The sequence below is a fragment of the Zingiber officinale genome, chromosome 8B, assembly GCF_018446385.1.
Source record: "Zingiber officinale cultivar Zhangliang chromosome 8B, Zo_v1.1, whole genome shotgun sequence".
Lineage (NCBI taxonomy): Eukaryota > Viridiplantae > Streptophyta > Magnoliopsida > Zingiberales > Zingiberaceae > Zingiber > Zingiber officinale.
Genome location: NC_056001.1, coordinates 71749615 through 71769385, shown reverse-complemented (window position 1 = coordinate 71769385; position 19771 = coordinate 71749615). Strand labels below are relative to the sequence as shown.

The 19771-nt window shown below is 38.5% G+C and overlaps 4 protein-coding genes across 5 annotated transcripts; 3 read left to right on the top strand and 1 right to left on the bottom strand.

Annotated features, from left to right (window-relative positions):
• Nucleotides 1-994: 994 nt before the first annotated feature.
• Nucleotides 995-5031, bottom strand: LOC122017427 (chaperone protein dnaJ C76, chloroplastic-like). Of its 2 annotated transcripts, none has more exons than XM_042575043.1 (10): nucleotides 4765-5031; nucleotides 4253-4664; nucleotides 3616-3744; nucleotides 3386-3515; nucleotides 3063-3183; nucleotides 2656-2737; nucleotides 2241-2294; nucleotides 2025-2063; nucleotides 1344-1440; nucleotides 995-1252 (listed from the first exon to the last, which is right to left on the bottom strand). In XM_042575043.1, the coding sequence occupies exons 2-10, from the start codon at nucleotides 4490-4492 to the stop codon at nucleotides 1125-1127; spliced, it is 1020 nt and encodes a 339-aa protein (XP_042430977.1). In that variant the 5' UTR covers nucleotides 4493-4664; nucleotides 4765-5031; the 3' UTR covers nucleotides 995-1124. The 2 variants fall into 2 exon arrangements, with proteins under 2 accessions (XP_042430977.1, XP_042430978.1); XM_042575044.1 differs by having other exon boundaries at nucleotides 4253-4650.
• Nucleotides 5032-5389: 358 nt separating this feature from the next.
• LOC122014895 (cellulose synthase A catalytic subunit 4 [UDP-forming]-like) lies at nucleotides 5390-12142 on the top strand. Its single transcript, XM_042571399.1, has 13 exons — nucleotides 5390-5657; nucleotides 5761-5840; nucleotides 5961-6009; nucleotides 6116-6251; nucleotides 6606-6872; nucleotides 7810-8155; nucleotides 8324-8461; nucleotides 9469-9594; nucleotides 9681-9893; nucleotides 9967-10216; nucleotides 10300-10499; nucleotides 10925-11278; nucleotides 11407-12142. The coding sequence occupies exons 1-13, from the start codon at nucleotides 5465-5467 to the stop codon at nucleotides 11998-12000; spliced, it is 2946 nt and encodes a 981-aa protein (XP_042427333.1). The 5' UTR covers nucleotides 5390-5464; the 3' UTR covers nucleotides 12001-12142.
• Nucleotides 12143-12227: 85 nt separating this feature from the next.
• On the top strand, nucleotides 12228-12677 carry LOC122014898 (mitochondrial import receptor subunit TOM7-1-like). Its single transcript, XM_042571401.1, has one exon. It carries the CDS (start codon nucleotides 12294-12296, stop codon nucleotides 12525-12527), a length of 234 nt encoding a protein of 77 aa, XP_042427335.1. The 5' UTR covers nucleotides 12228-12293; the 3' UTR covers nucleotides 12528-12677.
• Nucleotides 12678-17990: 5313 nt separating this feature from the next.
• LOC122014897 (WRKY transcription factor 22-like) lies at nucleotides 17991-19544 on the top strand. Its single transcript, XM_042571400.1, has 3 exons — nucleotides 17991-18602; nucleotides 18695-18808; nucleotides 18905-19544. The coding sequence occupies exons 1-3, from the start codon at nucleotides 18226-18228 to the stop codon at nucleotides 19398-19400; spliced, it is 987 nt and encodes a 328-aa protein (XP_042427334.1). The 5' UTR covers nucleotides 17991-18225; the 3' UTR covers nucleotides 19401-19544.
• The last annotated feature ends 227 nt before the right edge of the window (nucleotides 19545-19771 follow it).

Here is a 19771-nt window from a genome sequence, read left to right as displayed (position 1 = left end):
TTCGGCCGGCCGGATGTTTGGTCGGCTCTCCAGTCGGCTCAGCATGATCTCTGCCCGCTCGGCACGACCTTGGGGTTGACCCTCTTGACCACTGCCCTCCACGTGTTGTTGACCTCCCGCCAACGAGAGTCCCCCGTTCTTACCATCGGATCACATTTTAGTATATTATATATATTTAAGGTTTAAAATTTTGAGATTTAAGTTGGATTAGAATGAATTTGAGTTAATAAGATTTCTCCTCTAGGGTTTATGTTTTCCTCTTGGATTATAGTGTTCAAAATTTAAAGTTTTAGATGCTCATAAGGTATATTATATATGTATTTAAGATTTAATATTTTAAAATTTAGAGGTTGGATTATAAATTTTTAAGTTTATAATGTTTGAAATGCTTATAGTTATAGTATTTGTTTAAGAAAATGTTATATTTTTTTTCAAAAATTTAAATACAGGCGCTTGGATACTGGAGGATGTCCGCAGCGCACAGTCCGGAATAGGAAATCAATATATACATTACACAAAATTACATAAATATTAAACAAAAATATTTTAATATTAATAAAATTTGTTCGACATTAACTACTTAAATATTAGTTAAGTCATAAATATTTTAATATTAATTAAAATTATTCATGAGCAAGTGGTTTCTTTAATGGGTAATTAACTTTTCTTAGTCAACTTCTTAAATAATTTTTTAAACTAAAGTCAACTACAAATTTAATTTGGAGTGAGGGAGGCCATAAACATGTGATAATGGTAATAATTAAAAGGATAATTATTAATTAAGTCGAGGATTAAGGCGCTATGTGCTCCCAATGAGGCAAGCAAATTAATAATTAAGGGAAGGAAGTCTAAAAAGAGATCAATTTTATTTTAGTATTTTTTAAAATATACTATTTTGAATCTTTCTTATTTTTTAAATACTCTAAATTTTTATTATTTTTTTACATAAAATAAAAAAAAAAATACGTTTGCATAATATTTACAAATTTATGAATTAAAATTAGTCTATAAATTTAAAATTTTTCAGGAATATTAATTTGCATTCGATATATGCGAATAATATTGATTTTAAAGTAAAGAAATTGAAGAGTTTTAAGTACAAGCAATGGAGATTGTTTCTCAGACTATTCCTTCCTAGACATCGCCTCAGGAAGCTTGAAGGTTGAAGGTCTATCGGTTCTATTTCTCGAGTACTCTCGCCACCTTCTAGCGGCTGCCGCAGATCTCTTCGCTTTCTCCTTCACTTCCTCCTCTGTCGACAAGAACAGAAGCGTCGTGATTAAGTTTGTGACGACGATACAAATTTGTTCTTCTTACCTTTTTCTGAAAGTTATGAACAATACCTGTGCTTTCGTAATTCTGTGGTGAACCCCAAACATTGCTCCAAGATCCGGCCTTGTTGGAGTCTTTCTGCTTCATCATGCGCATTTTAGCCTTTTCCTGATAAGTTCGATACACCCATGATGAGATTTGGAATGAGGTTTGGAGTAAGCAATTGATTTAATACCTCGCGTATGACGCGATATAGAAGCCGTAAATGAATGAATAGACTAATCGAAAGTTAGCTTGTCTAGTCAGGATACCTGGTTTTCAATGAGGCAGAGTGCAAATCCATTTGTGGGAGTTACTTTTCAGAAATACAAGACGATGTCTAACTATAAGATTTCTTTTACTCGAGAACTCGAAAGAAATCACTCGAGGAACAGAGAACAAATGTTAAGGAATAAGATAGTAACAACATTCTACAGCTTCTAGGGTTCACAAAGTATCATCCAAGTCGAAATTTGAACCTTCAAACTCGAAAGTTTTTTACGGTATTTAACAAACTAGAATGGACCATGCTAAAGTTCCTTATGGATGTCGCCCGAGGGAAAGCATATTTGTGAAATGCTTGCCAACAAAAACAGGAAGGAGAAATTCAACAAACTAGAATGGACCATGAGAATTGAGAAAACAATGTAATAAATTGGAAATATCGATGTAACTTGATCGCATTTGAATCAATCCCTTACGAAAGAACTTACCAAGACTTTCGCTTGGCGCTTTTCCCATCTTGAACTTGCCTGCCACATCAAAAATCATATTCACTTTCAGAAAACTATAGCACAAGGGATAACGATGGTATCACTAAAAAAAAGTCAATATAGTAGAAAGTAAAGTGACAACTTTGTAGTTCTAATATACCAGAATTTATAAAAAAAGATGATTAGAGATTTATAGAAAAAACAATCTTTATGTACCATCCTAAAAACATTTATGGATGCTCTCCCCATTCCAGCAAGCATTAGTCCAACCTGCTCAAATTGAAACAACTTTGTCATCAGTTTGAGTAAATAATTAATATCGGCATGTTTTCTGACAATCTCATTGAAGTTAAATGTTCACTGCCAAACAAACACCAAAAACGACTATTGAATGTGACAATGACTGAGGTGGTTCTAAGTGGAAATTAGCAAAGACTAAGAATAGTTTAACATATTGCAGCGACATTCTAGGTCACCATAATCTACCAAATCCTCTTTACACGAGAAATCACAAATCGATTAACTTTTCCAGCCATGATGGATAAGAATTTATAAAACAGATTATGAGAAAATTATGAATGTATCAAACCAAAAATCATTAGTTGTAAGATGAAAAATCGTCTTATCTTACATTTATTCTCTCAACCCTACGCATTTCATCTTCGAGGAGAGAAAGCTGTGCAGCAGATGTCCAGTGGATGCAATTGACCGGGCTGAAATATAAATCAACAACATAAGCAACTGAGATGGCGGTTAAATTAGGCTAGCAAGTCACAAAATGGAAACACACATATACATAATCTATATATATGATTCATGAACTCAATGAGGGGTGACAACATGTCCATCAGTGTCGTAGCATGGAGCAAAAGGGTTTGATGCTCAAACTACATGAGTTAGCATAGCTGATAAAACATACAAGGCAAGCTGTACTCTTAGATATCAAACACTATAAATATCTACATTCCCAGTTTGCATTTACAATAAGTGAAATCAAGTCGATCAAATAGTTGATGAGTTTCCAGTATGATAACTCACCAGGAATCAATTGCTTCTTGAACCAAGTTAGGATTCCCTGATTGGCTGCAAACTCTAGCACGGCCAAAGTCTTCCTCTATTTGGAATACATCCGGGGCCACATTAGCACAATTTTTGCACCCTGATCATACAAGGAAAGCAAACATCAAAGACAAGTGCTACTTCAAATCAGAATTTCGCAAGTGCATGACAGTTAAGGTATACATAACTGGCAAATCAAGTTCTTATTGTAAGTAAATTCAGATTCTATGAGCTCAAAGAGCTGTAAATAAGTATACAATATATGCACTATGAAGTCATGATGAGACGGAAACTCGACATACCTATGCAACAAAACTCATCGACAAATGCATGATCTTTTGGTGCACTATCATCCAAGAAAGGATTCATAGCCGTTGGGGCATATCCATGAATTTCATCATATACCATACGCTGCACAGGATCACTAAGCACCTGTTCTTTCCGGTCACATTAATTCACTGAATAATCAGTTTTCCAATATATGTGAGATTGTAAAACCAGACTTAAAAAATCCATTTTGAAAAAAACTTACCGAATAAACCTCATTAATGAATATGCAGAAGCTAGTAATATCTGGATCGTTCCCACTCAAGTCCGGATGGCATGATTTCATACAATCATAATAAGCTTTCTTAATCTGCTGAGAGGTGGCATCTGGAAGCTGGTAGTGGTATAATACATCAGAACCAGGACATTTAATCATCATCATCATCAAACCTAAGGTACAAGCTATCTTTAAATTTAGATTGATGGTAATAAGCATACAAATCTAACTTCTCCACAAGAAGCAACTTTAAGCCATATAACTAATTTCTGCATCTTGCTATTACTTTCTTCAATCTGTTGCACACTAATCTTAAAATTGGTAGCCTCTAGTCTAACTTTGATATGTAGAAGGAACATCAAAGTGCATTTTTAGCCTTCATAGAGGTTGTAGGATGGCTCAGGATCAATCTATGGGTGATGGCTGGATGAAGAAGACAAGTTGAAGAACAAAGTTGTCATGATCAATCTATGTTTCGGAATTAGGATCGAAGTGCAGGATGCAAGATCTTTATCATACATATTAACTTTTAATCTATACCAATAGCAATACTGAACATTTTTACCAACCATAATTCATGGATGGGTTCATGAACCAGGATGATCCATAGGAAAAAGGGACTTACCAGCCCGAGAACAGTGTAGTAGTCATCGGCAACGTCATCGCGCCATGGGAAACCCCCAACCGTCGTCGCAGCGATCCTGAAATCCCTCTTCTCCTTCTGACAGCTCCGGCGACGACGACTAGGTGTGGAATTCTGCGCGACCGCGACCGCTACTCTCGGCCACAGGTTTCCATAACACGGCGGCAACTTAGGGAATTCGAGGACCAAGACAGAGCGCACCGGAGCGAGCAACTGGGCCATCCGGCTACAAACGAAGTGAAGCCGGTTCTGTTTCCTGTGACGTGCAAAGTTCTTTTTTTACTTCTCCAATTTTCTTTTCTTCTCGGCCTCTAAAAAAAAGAGTTTTTTTTATTCTTCCGCTTTTCCCCAATATTCGATCTTTAGGCTTTCATGAGGCCCTGAAATTTCCATCCTGTTGACCTCAATTTATAAACGAGCAAAACTCGGAAGAAAAAAGGGAAGAAATACAAAAAAAAAAAAAAAATCGAGGTGGAGACAAATCGAGGCGGGACCTGGTGAATCCGTAACTTTCACGAGAAGTGGAAGGCATCAAGAAGAACGGAGGAGCGTGGGGCAGGGCTGATGGTTGAAGGTCGGACCCGCGCTTGCCTGGCGCAGGCTCCACCACAACTCCGCCTTGCTGCGGGGCGGCACGCATCTGGCGAACGAGGGCGATCTCGTAAGTCCGCCAAGGAGTCTCCCGGCGTCCGTCGCCGGAGGCGTAGAGACAAAACGTTGCGTGGAGGCAAGGAGTTCGGCTCGTGGCGGACTCCATGGTGCCCTTGCCGTACACGGGAGTCACTGTGTAACAATTTTCCAAATTTATAATTTAAATAATAAATAAATGGGCTGGCCCATTAATCGATTTAATAGGCAAAGTAATTGGTTTGGGTCGGCCCAAAAGAGAAACAATTCGGCCCAACATCACTGCACCAAACTTAACCGACCCCGCTCCGGCCAAGCGAGTGACACCGCCACTACCCGTCGCTTCGCTCGTCGCTTGCTCCCGCCGCAACCCCATGAAATGCTGAGCTCCACCAGCCACCTCGACAGCAATCTTTGCTTCCATTCTCTCCTTCCACCTGCCGATGCCGACAGCCGACGCTCCAACTCCTCTGCTTCTCTACAAATCCCTCCTCCTCGCAAAGGATCGCCCACCACATCGGCGGCGGTCGAGGAGACAGAAGATTGGAATTCGATTAGGGAGAGATCATGGAGAATGAGGTGCCGTTATGCAGCACCTGCGGAGAGTCCGTGGGTTTCTCCACTTCCGCCAGGGAGGAGGTTTTCGTCGCTTGCCATGGATGCAACTACCCTCTCTGCAGCGCCTGCCTTGAGGACGAGATCAGGGAGGGCCGCGACTGCTGCCTTCGCTGCGGGGAACCTTACGCCCGCAATGCCCCAGGTTAGATAGTCCATCGTTTTGACAAAGTTTTGTTTTTGGCCGTCATAGAGAAATAAATCTGACTTCGTTGTTCTTTGGTGTACTGAAATATTGGATTTTGCAGAGAAGGTGAGTGATGAGACTGACAATCACGAGGATTCAGGTGTGAGATTGAGAGCCACAGGCCGTCTCCATGATTATGAGGTAGCTTTTTTTATCCATCTTTATGTTTGGAAGAAACTTAACACATTGAGTCGATAGTTTTTCCACTTTGATCTGTTTAGATAGTTTAGGATATGCTATTATCTCGAGTAATTTTCACAGGAAAATGGAAGCCATATTAGAAGCTCGAGTAATCTCTCCTTCGTTGAAGGTGGTGCTTAGATTTCTGTTTGTTATTTTTCCGCTGAAATATCTACTTGATACTTCAATTTCTCTTATTATCTCACTTGTATGATGTTGCTTCCTTCTCTGTATAGAGCCAAATGGTGAATCTGGGAATCCATTATGGAAAAACAGAGTGGATAGTTGGATGGAAAAAAAGAATAAGAAAAAGGCCGCGAAGAAGGTTGAAAAAGCTGAAATTCCTATAGAACAGCAAATGGAAAGTCCAGAGTAAGGACGTAATTTCATTGAATTAAGTTAACCTCAGAAATAGTAACTTGTTTTCTATTACTGGATATAGTAGAGTTTCTTTCTGTTTGTTAAATTTTTTTTATAAATGGTTACATATGCAAACAAATGAGGCTGTATTTATTATAATAAGAATAAGAGTGGAAATTCTGACTTGAACACAAAGTTCACTATTTTATTTTATTTTATTTTCATGGTTACTCATGTCAGATTCCTCTATATTGGCTCATAGTTGTAAGGCGTTCCTGGCCCAGGAATACGATTGTATCCTCTTTAAGCATACTAATATTCCTGGTTCAGTATTACAATTGTTCACTTTCATTTGGCCTTGTGCAGGTATCTAGAGGCTTTTGAATCTTTTTCAAGAGTTGTTCCACTTTCACCCAATAAGCTGACTCCATATAGAGCTGTGATCATAATGAGATTGTTAGTTCTTGGGCTCTTTTTCAATTATAGAGTAACCCACCCTGTGGATAGTGCCTATGCTTTGTGGCTCACATCAGTCATATGCGAGATCTGGTTTGCCTTCTCTTGGGTATTGGATCAATTTCCCAAATGGTCACCTATAAACAGAGAAACTTATATCGACAGACTAAGTGCAAGGTATGTTTGTGTAGATGTTCTTTGTAGATGCTGATGTTTATGTCGCATCACAATTCACATATAACTATGCTATGCTTGTGTATCTTCCTAATCAATCTGCAGGAGATATAGTATTCACTAACAATAGCCAAAACTCATCCTTAATATTTGACATTTGTTTTGAAGTCAGTTTCATAAATAATTCTTTGGTTAAATGACAAGTAATCAGAATAAAACTGATAAGTATTAAATGGCGATTAGGAGGAGGAATAGAAAACCTTGTATATATGCATGTACCTTAATAACTGTATCTGCAGGTTGTGTTTACTCTATATGTCCAATATACTAAGCTTTTCATGAGAACATATTAGTTGTATGTCAAATACCAGATACAAATTATTAACTAGGAATACAGGTGTAACGCTAGAATTGTTGATTATGTTTCTTTATTCATTTGAGCTTCTCACTGAAGCTTAAGTGAATCAGTTTGGCTAATTTATGATGCTTGGTACTCTATTTGGTATGTTGGATAGCCTTTATAACATCTTATGCTAACTGAGAACTAAAATCTTGAATATATAGATGCAGGAATAGCCAAAATTAGTAGCTGACCCCAACTGGTTGGGTCTCATGGCTTATTCTTGTAACAAGAATATAGGATGATTTGGATACAGACTTGCTAATATTTGAAAAGAAAAAAATACACAAACAGACAAATATTTTTTTTGGCAGCACTGCATAAAATCTGTAAAAAATTATGTTTTGATGCATATGTTAGATATTGTTTCTTTTCGACCAGTTGAATCTGATAGAATTTGTCCAAATGTTCTGAAAATTTTGCACTTATACTTGCTAGTTTGATTACATACGTTATGTTGTATTTTTCATGTATTAGAATTTGGAAAAGCTAATTGTTTATCCTTCATTTCCAAACATGTCTTCACACAAATTGCTGCAGATATGAACGGGAAGGAGAAGAATCACAACTTGCTGCAGTAGATTTTTTTGTCAGTACTGTTGATCCACTCAAAGAGCCACCATTGATTACTGCTAACACTGTGCTTTCAATTCTTGCTGTGGACTATCCTGTTGATAAAGTTTCTTGCTATGTATCTGATGATGGTTCCGCTATGCTTACTTTTGAATCTCTTGTTGAAACTGCGGAGTTTGCTAGAAAATGGGTTCCTTTCTGTAAGAAGTATGCAATTGAACCAAGGGCACCTGAGTTCTATTTTTCACAGAAGATTGATTATTTGAAAGATAAAATACAGCCATCTTTTGTCAAGGAGCGCAGAGCAATGAAAGTAAGTATTTTCTTTTAGGCCTGAAACTTATTGGAAGTTCTGGATTCTTTTTCACCAACCTGCCATTGTGGACTGATTTTCTTGTTGACGTGTTAGCCTATATGTGTAATAATAATATATGAGAATTAGAGGGATGCTGAAATGAACTAATGCGTTGATTCTTTGCAGAGAGACTATGAAGAGTACAAAGTGAGGGTAAATGCTTTAGTTGCCAAGGCTCAAAAAACGCCAGAGGAAGGTTGGGTTATGCAAGATGGAACATCATGGCCGGGAAATAATCCACGTGACCACCCTGGCATGATTCAGGTTCATCACTTTCTTATCATAAAATTATTTCTTCCTGGACTCTTGTAAGTGATTGAATTTAGTAACTCATTATTACCTATATGCGCTTATAAATTCGACAAAATTTTTTAGCATAAGTTCTGATTACATCCAGATCATTCATTGTATTCCTTTTCTTTTTTTGCCACTTACTTTCTTGAGGCATTTAACATTTTGTACATTATTAAGGCTTGAGATCCACTTGTCAAGGTCTATTTAATAACACCTATTTTAGCAAACATATTTGTTAAAGTTGACTGTCAAGCTGCCCTGTTAATAGACAGCTACATAAACGTGGATCAGTTATTACTTATTACATGCTCATTAGTAGAGATTCTTGAGATTACTTAAAGATATATCTGTTTACATCTGTATGCTTTTCCTTCCTGAACATTTTAGAAGATATTATTGGTTAGATATGGGATTAATCCTTCAGAATAATCTTAAACTATGATCTTGAGCATTGTGAATCATATGCAAACTTGCTCAATCATATGCAAACTTGAGCATTGTGAATTGAATCTTCATAAATTGGGTTTATCTTTATGAAATTCTTGTTTTTCATTCACTCAATTTCTTCTGTTTCATCTTCTTTTTTGTAAGGTCTATATCCTCCTTTTCTTCACAATCAGGGAAGCGAGTTTTTGGTGGATCCCACTTGACACTGGTTTTTGTTTAATCTCCTTTTGCTTGAAAGTTGTTTCTACATCTCTTTCTTTGTCACTCTTTCCTTTCTTCCATTTCATTTATTTTCCTAGTGATAGTAGGTGATGGCATTGTGCCTGCACAAATGATAAATAAGAGAACAATAATGTTTCAACGCTTAGAATTTCTCAATGCTGTCATAAGATACTCATATTCTACGCATATAAGTTTGGATTGAATAGAAATATTTGGCATATCCCAAATAATGCCCAATTCAATCCATTTAATGAAGGAAATGTAAAAAATTAAACAACCAATAAAGTTCTATTTACAATTTTGTTCAGGTTTTCCTTGGATATAGTGGTGCTCATGACATTGAAGGAAATGAACTTCCTCGGCTAGTTTATGTTTCAAGAGAGAAGAGACCTGGATATCAGCACCACAAAAAAGCTGGGGCCATGAATGCACTGGTAGACTATTTTATCAGTCTGTTCAATGAGAATTTATTTACATGGATGCCATCCTTTTGTAATCTACAAATATCTTAATCTTACAGGTTCGAGTCTCAGCAACTCTGACAAATGCTCCCTACATTCTCAACCTGGATTGTGATCACTATGTTAATAACAGCAAAGCAGTCCGTGAAGCAATGTGTTTCATGATGGACCCAGAGGTTGCAAGGGATGTGTGTTATGTTCAGTTTCCTCAGAGGTTTGATGGTATAGACCGCAGTGACCGATACGCAAATAGGAATATTGTGTTCTTTGATGTAAGTCTTAGAAACTTAAACTTTTAATCATCACATGTGCCTGTACTATTTGGTGAAGTTTTCTTTTGTGTAGGTAAATATGAGGGGGCTTGATGGCATCCAAGGACCAGTTTATGTAGGAACTGGTTGCGTTTTCAATAGACAAGCACTGTATGGCTACGGACCAGCCAATTTGCCAGTTTTACCGAAGTCTTCATTTTGTTCTTCATGCTGCTGCTGTTGCAGCCGTTCTAAGAAAGCCTCAGAGAATCAGATTGAAGTTTATCGAGATGCCAGGCGTGAAGATCTCAATTCTGCTATATTTAACTTGAGAGAAATTGACAGTAAGCATATTCTACTGCAGTCTTACGCTCTTATGGATTGTTGGTTTCTATTATTTCTTACTTGTTCTGTCCTTCATGTGCAGATTACGATGAACATGAAAGGTCTTTGTTGATCTCCCAAATGAGCTTCGAAAAGACTTTTGGGCAGTCTTCAGTGTTCATTGAGTCCACCCTAATGGAGAATGGCGGTGTGCCTGAATCGGCTAATTCTTCTACTTTAATCAAGGAAGCTATTCACGTCATTGGCTGTGGATACGAGGAGAAGACAGAATGGGGAAAAGAGGTGAACTTTATTCTTCGCTGAATTTCATGCTAAAGTTGTTTTTGTTTATGTTCCACATCCAAGATTTCTCATTTTCTCATCTTAAAGGGACATGCCATCGTATTAGCATCGATATAATTCAATTTCTAACAAGCCAACAAGTGATCGAACATGTAAGACTTGTTCTATCCAGACATGTTTAAGAACTGTAGTTGCAAAACCTCGAACCAGTGGCTTGCAAGCAGCAAGCTTTGAATTATCACTTTCCATCTCCAAACTGTCCTTGTGATCTTATCAGTTCAGCAACGCTTTTTTACATAATGCTCTTTACCAGTCAACCTCACTGTTTGCGAGTTTTGCATTTAACTTGTTGATCTTTAATTTTTCATTCTTGTAAAATTTTTGCCTGGTTCATCAACAACTTAATTTCCTTATGTTATAAACAGATTGGCTGGATATATGGATCTGTCACAGAAGATATTTTGACGGGATTCAAAATGCATTGCCGTGGATGGAGGTCTATCTATTGCATGCCTACAAGGCCTGCTTTCAAAGGATCTGCCCCGATCAACCTCTCTGATCGATTGCATCAGGTTCTTCGTTGGGCTCTTGGTTCTGTTGAGATCTTCCTCAGCCGACATTGCCCCCTTTGGTATGGCTATGGTGGCGGCAGGCTGAGATGGCTTCAAAGATTGGCTTATATAAACACTATCGTCTATCCATTTACATCCCTTCCACTGATCGCCTACTGCTCTTTACCAGCCATTTGTCTGCTCACTGGAAAGTTCATCATTCCGACGGTACATTCTTTTACTGGCTATCGTCCCTAGTTTTGTTCAATGATTGTACTTCCATTCTTCCTCATAATTTATTACAAGCAAATAGAGGTAGTTATCCGATCGTCTCAACTGCTATTTTGTTGTTTCAGCTTTCCAACGTTGCAAGTGTTCTGTTTCTGGCTCTATTCATGTCCATCATCCTAACGAGTGTTCTTGAACTGCGGTGGAGTGGCATCGGCATCGAGGACTGGTGGCGAAACGAGCAATTCTGGGTGATCGGAGGTATCTCTGCACATCTATTTGCAGTTTTCCAAGGAATCCTAAAGATGCTGGCAGGCATTGACACCAACTTCACCGTCACCGCCAAAGCTACAGACGACACTGAGTTTGGCGAGCTCTACGTGTTCAAGTGGACCACCGTACTGATACCTCCGACGACCATCCTAATCGTCAACTTCGTCGGTGTAGTCGCCGGATTCTCCGACGCGCTGAACAGCGGATACGAAGCATGGGGGCCACTCTTCGGGAAAGTATTCTTCGCAATGTGGGTGATTCTGCATCTGTATCCATTCCTCAAAGGTCTCATGGGGAGGCAGAACCGGACGCCGACCATTGTCGTGCTATGGTCGGTGCTTTTGGCTTCAGTTTTCTCACTTTTGTGGGTAAAAATCGATCCTTTCATCAACATCTCCGACGACACCAAGTCCCGTGGATGCATCGATATCGATTGTAAGTTCAACTGAAAATAGCATGAACTCTTTCTTCTTGTATAGATATCAGGAAAGGAGTGATTGAGTTTATTGTGTGGGAGTGCAAAAGTTTTTTCCTCTATTCATAATCTGTATTTACTCTTGATTCATATTATTATATGGGATTTTTGATTTATTTCAATTTTATTTTTATTATTAATTTTATAAGAAACGATAAAATATTTTTATTTTAAAAGAGAGAGAGAGAGAGAGAGAGAGAGAAGCTAAGCTTTTTGCCTATATAATTGGGTTTACGATAGAAGGGTTTTAGGGTTTGGGTGATCGCGATGGCTTCTAGGGTTTCTCTCAAGGTGAAAGGAAAGCGGAAGAAGGCTGGCAAGGGATCGAAGCCCACGGCGCCGGAGGACCTATCGGCCGGAGGGCTCGCCAAGGAGTGGAGCACCTGGGCGATGAAGAAGGCCAAGCTGATCGCTCACTACGGCTTCATCCCCCTCGTCATCCTCGTCGGCATGAACTCGGATCCGAAGCCCCAGCTCTACCAGCTCCTCAGCCCCGTCTGACGGGTCGCCCGGTGACCGGCAAGTTTCTCTCCTCCCAATAATTAGGGATTTTGGTTTCTCAGGATAGTGATCTTCAACTTGCAGTTAAATTTTGTGAACCTACGATTTCTTGAATGATTGTTCATGATGCATTGCTGAATTTTGATATCAGTTTGAGTAATCAATCGAACTTCTAAACTACAAAGAACTTGATGATTGGTAATTGACCACTTGATGCTAATCTCTGATAGACTCTTATCTATATGACACTTGCACACATTGTGATTTTCAATTCAGGAATAGTTGGTTCTTATGTTTGCATCTTCCACATTGACCTGGTTATCCAACCTGTTGGTGTCTCTATGCACGTGCAAAAATATATTTTTTGTAAAACACGGTGCAGAAGCATAATAATTTCCCAAATTATTGCAACACTCGCATTCACAAGAACATGCGCGTGTAGACATAATCGTAGAATAAAATTTCATTTAGAAATTATACCATTGAATGACGTTTAATGGAAGCGACATCAACTAGGAAGCCTCATGAGACTTTCCTTTATTCGTATCCATGCTGAGATACCTTCAAGATGATTTCACAAAGCCACAAGTCGTGTCTCCACTTTGGTACTAGCCAAAGGAAGGAGATGATGCGATCCGAGAGAACTCATGACTTGATTTGGTGCTCGATGGCAATTACAACCTGGCGGCACCAGAAGGAGCGGGCAGCAACCTATTGGCTGCAGTTCAACGACTTTAGAGGCTGCTGTCGGTGGTTGTGGTGGCTCCCATTCAGCTGGCCGGCCGACGACGCAAAGGCGGATGGCAGCACCCTTCGGCGGCACAAGAGAGGGAGAGGAATAAAATCTAAAAAATTAATTCTCAATTTTTCTCCTCATGGAGGGGTTTTATAGACCTCTATCAAGGTTTGATAAGAAAGATCAAACTCGTACCCAATAACTCAACCCATCAAGGTTTGATAAGAAAGATCAAACTCGTACCCAATAACTCAACACAATACATTAGCAATAAACTTGGTTCAAAATCAAACCAATTTTGATTCATAACTAAATCAAAGTGGATCTAACTCGCCTACAAGAGGTGTGACCCATTAAAGCTTTCGACCAAATAAATACTTTTCATATTTGTTCTTCGTTTGGTTCTATACATATAGAATATACACTTAAATAATGAATTTGATTTGTCAATAAATAACATAATATCTAAAGTGATTATATTAGAACACCTCTCAAATATTATACAATCCCGATTAAGCTAGGGGAACTAGACGGACGAGCTAGATGGGCTAATGAATGTGCTAAGTAGGGTAGGGTTGTTGTATAGGCTGGGTTGAGCCATTGAGCTGGTCGAGCAAGGCCATTTATGGATGGGTTAGGTGGCGTCAGAACTAAACTCACCGTAGAACTCTGAGTGAACATTCGATATTCTTGAGAACCAACTGAACCTTCCTGCAAACTCAAAGTTTCCCAGTAAAAACTTTTCCCTTTACCGCTGGCTTAACTACTACTGCACATCCCTCACCAAATTCAAGGACTTACTCATCACTTCTTACTCTCCAAGTGCACAACTACTAGTAGTACCCACTCCCTGCCATTACCAATGCTTCACTTACCACTTGTACTCCAAACCTAAAAGTTCGTCGTTGTGATCATCATCTTCTCCCCCGAGACAGGCTCACGAAGGCAATGGTAAAGCATTCAGAGGAATTATTAAGAGGATTAGGGTGCAAATCTTAATTGGGTTGTACATTTTAGCGATAACTTTTATATATATACCAAGTATATTAATCCTAGGTAGATGGTTCGGCCTCACATTCCACCCATCAGGTGAATTCAGGAAGCACGGTGGCTCTCAATGTTGTATTCCAACTTCACTAGTAGTTCAATCGTCATAGCTGTGTCTTGCCTGGGAATTGAACTGGTTGTTTGGGAATGTTTTTTTGCATCTTATCACCACACCAAGTCGAGATTGACTTCTAAGTTTGTATGTATGTATAAGTTGTGTTTCAGATTTACTCGAGACCAGTTTTGTTAAAAAGAAAAAAAAATCTCCAATGCTCTACTAACTCCCCATGCCCCTCTCTTTCAATGGGCATCTTAATTGCACCACAAGAGCAAGTGGTAGTGGGTAAACTGGGCTATAAGTTGAGCCTTCTTCCCTCTGGTTTTCTTGGTGAAGTGGCCGAGAGCTTCTTCTTCCATGGAGAAGGCAGCCAGTCATGGTTCAAGTAGAAGCAGAGGACTGAAGCATCGGATCACTCGAATGCTTCTTCGTACTCCTTGCTCTACCTGCATTGTTTCTGACAATGGGACCGAACTTTCCAATGCGCGGCTGTCGGTTCACTTGGAGCGGAGAAAGCAGATCAGGTGGCCGATGGCTTCACTGAAACAGGAGAAGAGAATGGAATGGTTTGGCAATGGTGAGGTGGACTACTTTGAGGGCAGCAAGCGGCAGAGGCAGAAGAGTAGAAGACGGAGCGGAAGAAGGAGACGCTTGTGCGTGGAAGGGGAGGACGAGGAGGCAAGCGGCGGATTTTTTGCGATGATGACACAGTCAAGCAATCCGTATGGGGATTTCCGGCAGTCGATGGCGGAGATGGTGGTGGCGGGGCAGCACATGGACAGCGCGAGCGAGATGGAGAAGCTCCTCCGCTCATACTTGTCGTTGAATTCGCCGGTGCACCATCCGGTGATCGTGGAGGCGTTCGTGGACGTGTGGGAAGAGTTCATGGCTTAGTAATTTCTTGGATTAGATTAAGATTAGATTAGATTTGGTATTTACTATAACGAAGCGCTCATCATAGCGTTAATTCACATAGATTTTAATTAATTATCATGCCGTTTAGAAGAATATCCCCTCATACACACTTTTTTATTTTTTTGTGTCCTTAAAAAGCGTTTAACGCTCAAAAAATATATAAAAAAAATTTCATCCTAATTTTTTTAATCAAAACTAAAAGAATATTTTTTTTATATCAAAATTGTTCTTTCTTATAATAATCTTAAGATAAAAAAATAATTAAAACAGTGTTAAAATAGTTTTGACAAAGTTCAAATAATTTTACTTATTACTAGAGTAGTTTGATTATCTTTTTAACCAAAATTAAATGTTTTTTTTTTAAAAAAATATGATTCATCTATAAACTAATCAACAATTATATCCTTGAATATTCACAAACTGTTTAAAGAATAATTTAATTATTACAATTACCTTAAAATTTTATCCAACAAATAACACTTTTTATTATCATTTTCAACCCACAATTTTTGCCAAAATCTTCTACTTTAATACTTTTTAAATACAACTTAAATTACTTAATTAAGGAGATTATAATAGTGTTGTTACTTGTACATTTCTAAACTTACAAGACAATATTATGTGTTTATTATGTTAATTAGTCACATCGATGAGTTGGGAATGACCGAGAGTGGTAGAGCATCAAACGCGATGTAGAGGACCGATAACGACCCTTAGGCAATACCTTTCGAGGTCAAGACTATGGCCAACAATTGTGGACGGGGCGATGTGAGTTCGAAGTATAGCTCTTCTTCGTGCTCAAGGAAAGCCTCGAGCCATAAATCTAGTTGTCGTGACTCGTAAAAGACCTCGACTCACAACTTGTCTCGCCCCCTTTGCCATCATTCGTCCTTAATGTAAAAAAAAAGGATCGATGGAGACCTTACTAGTGGCACAAAATTGATATGAGGTGGGGTGCAAGCTACTCGCCATCCCTACAACTATAATCTTTCTCTCTATAGATAATCTAATAAAAAGCAAGCTTGCATTCCACTGTTGAATGATGGGATAGCATTCACTTAACTACAATTAATAAAAGAATAATAAAAAAAATATTTATAAAAAGATATTTTCTAGATATTTTTGGTACTACAAGATTCCTACATTAGGACCATGTTGGATCATGATTAGGCCGATATTTATCCAAAAATAAACAAGACAATCTAGTTAAATATTCTTCGCAAATATCATATTTATAGAAATACTATTGTTGTTGCAAATTTGCCATAGAATTATTTTTTTTATTAATCACATGTTTTGCATGTATATAACATATTATTTATATGCATATTCTTAAATAAACAATATTAATTTTATAAATATTTATTTATTTTTGATAAGTTTGAATCTTTAAAAAGATGAGGCAAAAAAGTGGACGAAGCTTTCGTCAATGTGCTTAGGACCATCTCCTCTCACTTATTTTGTCAATTTTATTGTTGTAAAATCGATTCAACATTTAACATTGACTTATTACTAGATTAAAGAAGAAATTTAGGAGATATAGTTCTAAAATAATACACAAATAAAGATCTTATTTGTTGTTTAATTAGCAAGGAAAGATGGGTTTAATTGTTAATTAGTTAAAAGATTAAAGTAATCAGTTCCCAGCTATAAGTATATACATTTTGTTGTATATATTTGAAAATTATAAATATAATTATAAAATTGGTGGTCTCCACGTTAATGGCATATTGGGATCCAACTATATAAGGTATCCATAATATATGCAAAATTAATTGAAATATATTTAAAGTTAAAAAATAATAATTTTTTTATTTTAGATGTTATTGAAGTCTCAATTTAAGGTTATTTGATTATTTGAATTTTTGATATTTTAAATTTGTTTAGTTGGTTATTAAACTTGATTATATAAATTTGTTTGTTAATTTTAAAAATTTCTTTATTTATTTTACATTTTAAGAAAATTTTTATTAATAAATATAATTCATAGACATTATTGACCATTGCTGTTTACAATATTAATATGTTGAACAAATATATATTTAAGGTTATTTATTCGAGTTATTTGAATTTATTTATTTAATTAAATTTATATATATTGAATAAACATAAATAAATTTTTATCAAATAGAATATTAAGTTTATTTATGAATATTCTATTCATTTAGCAATGGTGTTGACAAGACAAAGAAAAAGAAAAGTTCATTCCTTTCACAATTTTAAATAGACAAAAAAAAATGTAAAAAAATAATTCTATGAATTTTTTTATCCGTTTATTATTATCATTTTTTAAAAAGTTTTTTTTGATATCTATGCAATTCGTCCTTTCCCGCGAAGTAAGCAGACGTAAATGAGTGTTTCTTCTCGTGTTAAACTTCAGAGCGGATGTTTCTTCTCCGGTTAAACTTTTGACTGCGTCCGCAGCAATGGAGCTGCGTTATTGGCTTTGCCGTACGGTCTCACGGCAGCAACGCGGCGCTGCGCGTGGATGATGACGATGACGATGACGGCGACGGCGACGATGATGATGGCCACCAACACACAACTGATCCGGATCGAAACGACGACTTTATTGTTGTTGTTGTTCTTCTTCTTTTTTTAATTTATTTTTTCTCTTTCTTTCTATAAAAAAACCATTTTGATGAGAGAAATAGACGGTTAAAAGGATCGGAACATCTTGTCTCTCCTTCAGTCCTTTGACCTTTGCCAAAAGTCAAGTTGCGGAACAGAGCTCCTCTAAATGGCGATGATGAGGTGACCGGCCGATATGGGACGGGATTTGAGTGATCCACTTCCACTTTTGGCTCTTTTCAGCCCCACCACCACCACCTCCACCTCCACCACCACCACCACCACCACCACGGTTGCCATCGCCGTGACCACTCTATATAAGTTTCTCTGAAGCTTAGTAGCTCGAATCACATCCCTCCCCTGTTCTCTCGATGGACGACAACGACTGGGATTTGTTCGCCGTGGTGAGAGGCTGCCTCCCGGAGCCGCCGCCGCCGCCTCCAACGCCGGTGTTCTGGTTGGAGGAGGAAGTCGCAGCCGCAGCGGGGAAACGTGGGTTCATTCTCGATGTGCCTGCGTGTGGCGTCGAGCTTGATGAGCTCTGCAATCTGCCGTTCCGGGACGGCGGCAACCCGCGGCAGTTCAGCAACCAGACGCCGGCGCTGGTTCCTAAGCCCGCCTACGTCGGCACTTCCATTCTCAAGCCGTTGGTCGCCGTTCCGTATCAATTCCAGTTCCAGGAGCAACCTCGTCTGGCGGCGACTCGAAGGCCGGCGCCGCCCTCGCAAACTCCTCGCTCTAAGAGAAAGTATGTTTCTTTTTCCTTTTTTTTTTTTTTTTGGATTTATCAAAGAATTATAAAATATATATCGATCGGGAATAATTTGGGAAAATTGATAGGAAGAACCAGCAGAAGAAGGTGGTTTGCCATGTTCCGGCCGACGGAGTCTCCTCTGATCTGTGGGCATGGAGAAAGTACGGCCAGAAGCCGATCAAAGGCTCGCCTTATCCAAGGTAATTAAAGGCGCATGAACTCAATCGATAAGATTTTAATTTGTTGTAAATTATTAGTAAAATTATTTATTTTGTCGTCGGTGAATCTATGAACAGGAGTTATTATCGGTGCAGTAGCTCTAAGGGCTGCCAAGCAAGGAAGCAGGTGGAGCGGAGCCGGGCGGAGCCGGCGATGCTGCTCATCACCTACACGGCGGAGCACAACCACCCGGTGCCCACCCACCGCAACTCCCTCTCCGGTAGCACTCGCCAGAAGGCCTCGCAACCGACCAGTACCGCCACCCCTGCCTCGACTCCTTCGTCGGTAGCCCTGTCGCGCCCTGCCAAAGGCGGGGACGGCGAGGAAGAGGAGCCGGTGGTGGAGGAGGAGGACGACGAGGAGGAAGAGATGCTCAAGGTGGCTGACGTGGAGATGATGCGCGAGGAGGACGACATGCTGTTCCTGGGAATAAAGGTGGCCGACGCAGGGTCGTCGACGGCGACGACCGCCGGAGTCAACAAATTGCCGGCGAGCCTCGCCTTCCTCGAGGAGGACGAGGAGTTCTTCAGTGCACCCAATTGGCTGACTGATAATGCCGCTTCTCTTTTTTAATTAATACTAAACAAATTATAAAAATATTTTTAAAATGGGATAAATTATAGGAGATGAAATGTAAACTTTCTAATTAACAACAGGGTGCTTAATTTTGTTTTTTTTTTAAAAAATATTTTCGGTCCAATTTTAATTTTATTTCAATATAAGGAAAATACATACTGCATTATTTTCTGCACATGCTCCACGTCGCTACTCTGTGTCTATGTTAGTTATTATAGTTAATTACATAAAGGAATTAGTAATTAGTTGAGTGGATTTAGAATATATATATAATAATAATAATATTTTTTTTTATTTTTCTTAAATTAAAATAAAATTTAATGTTTATTTCTCTTTTAATTACATACAACAATAATGATGGTGTAGAT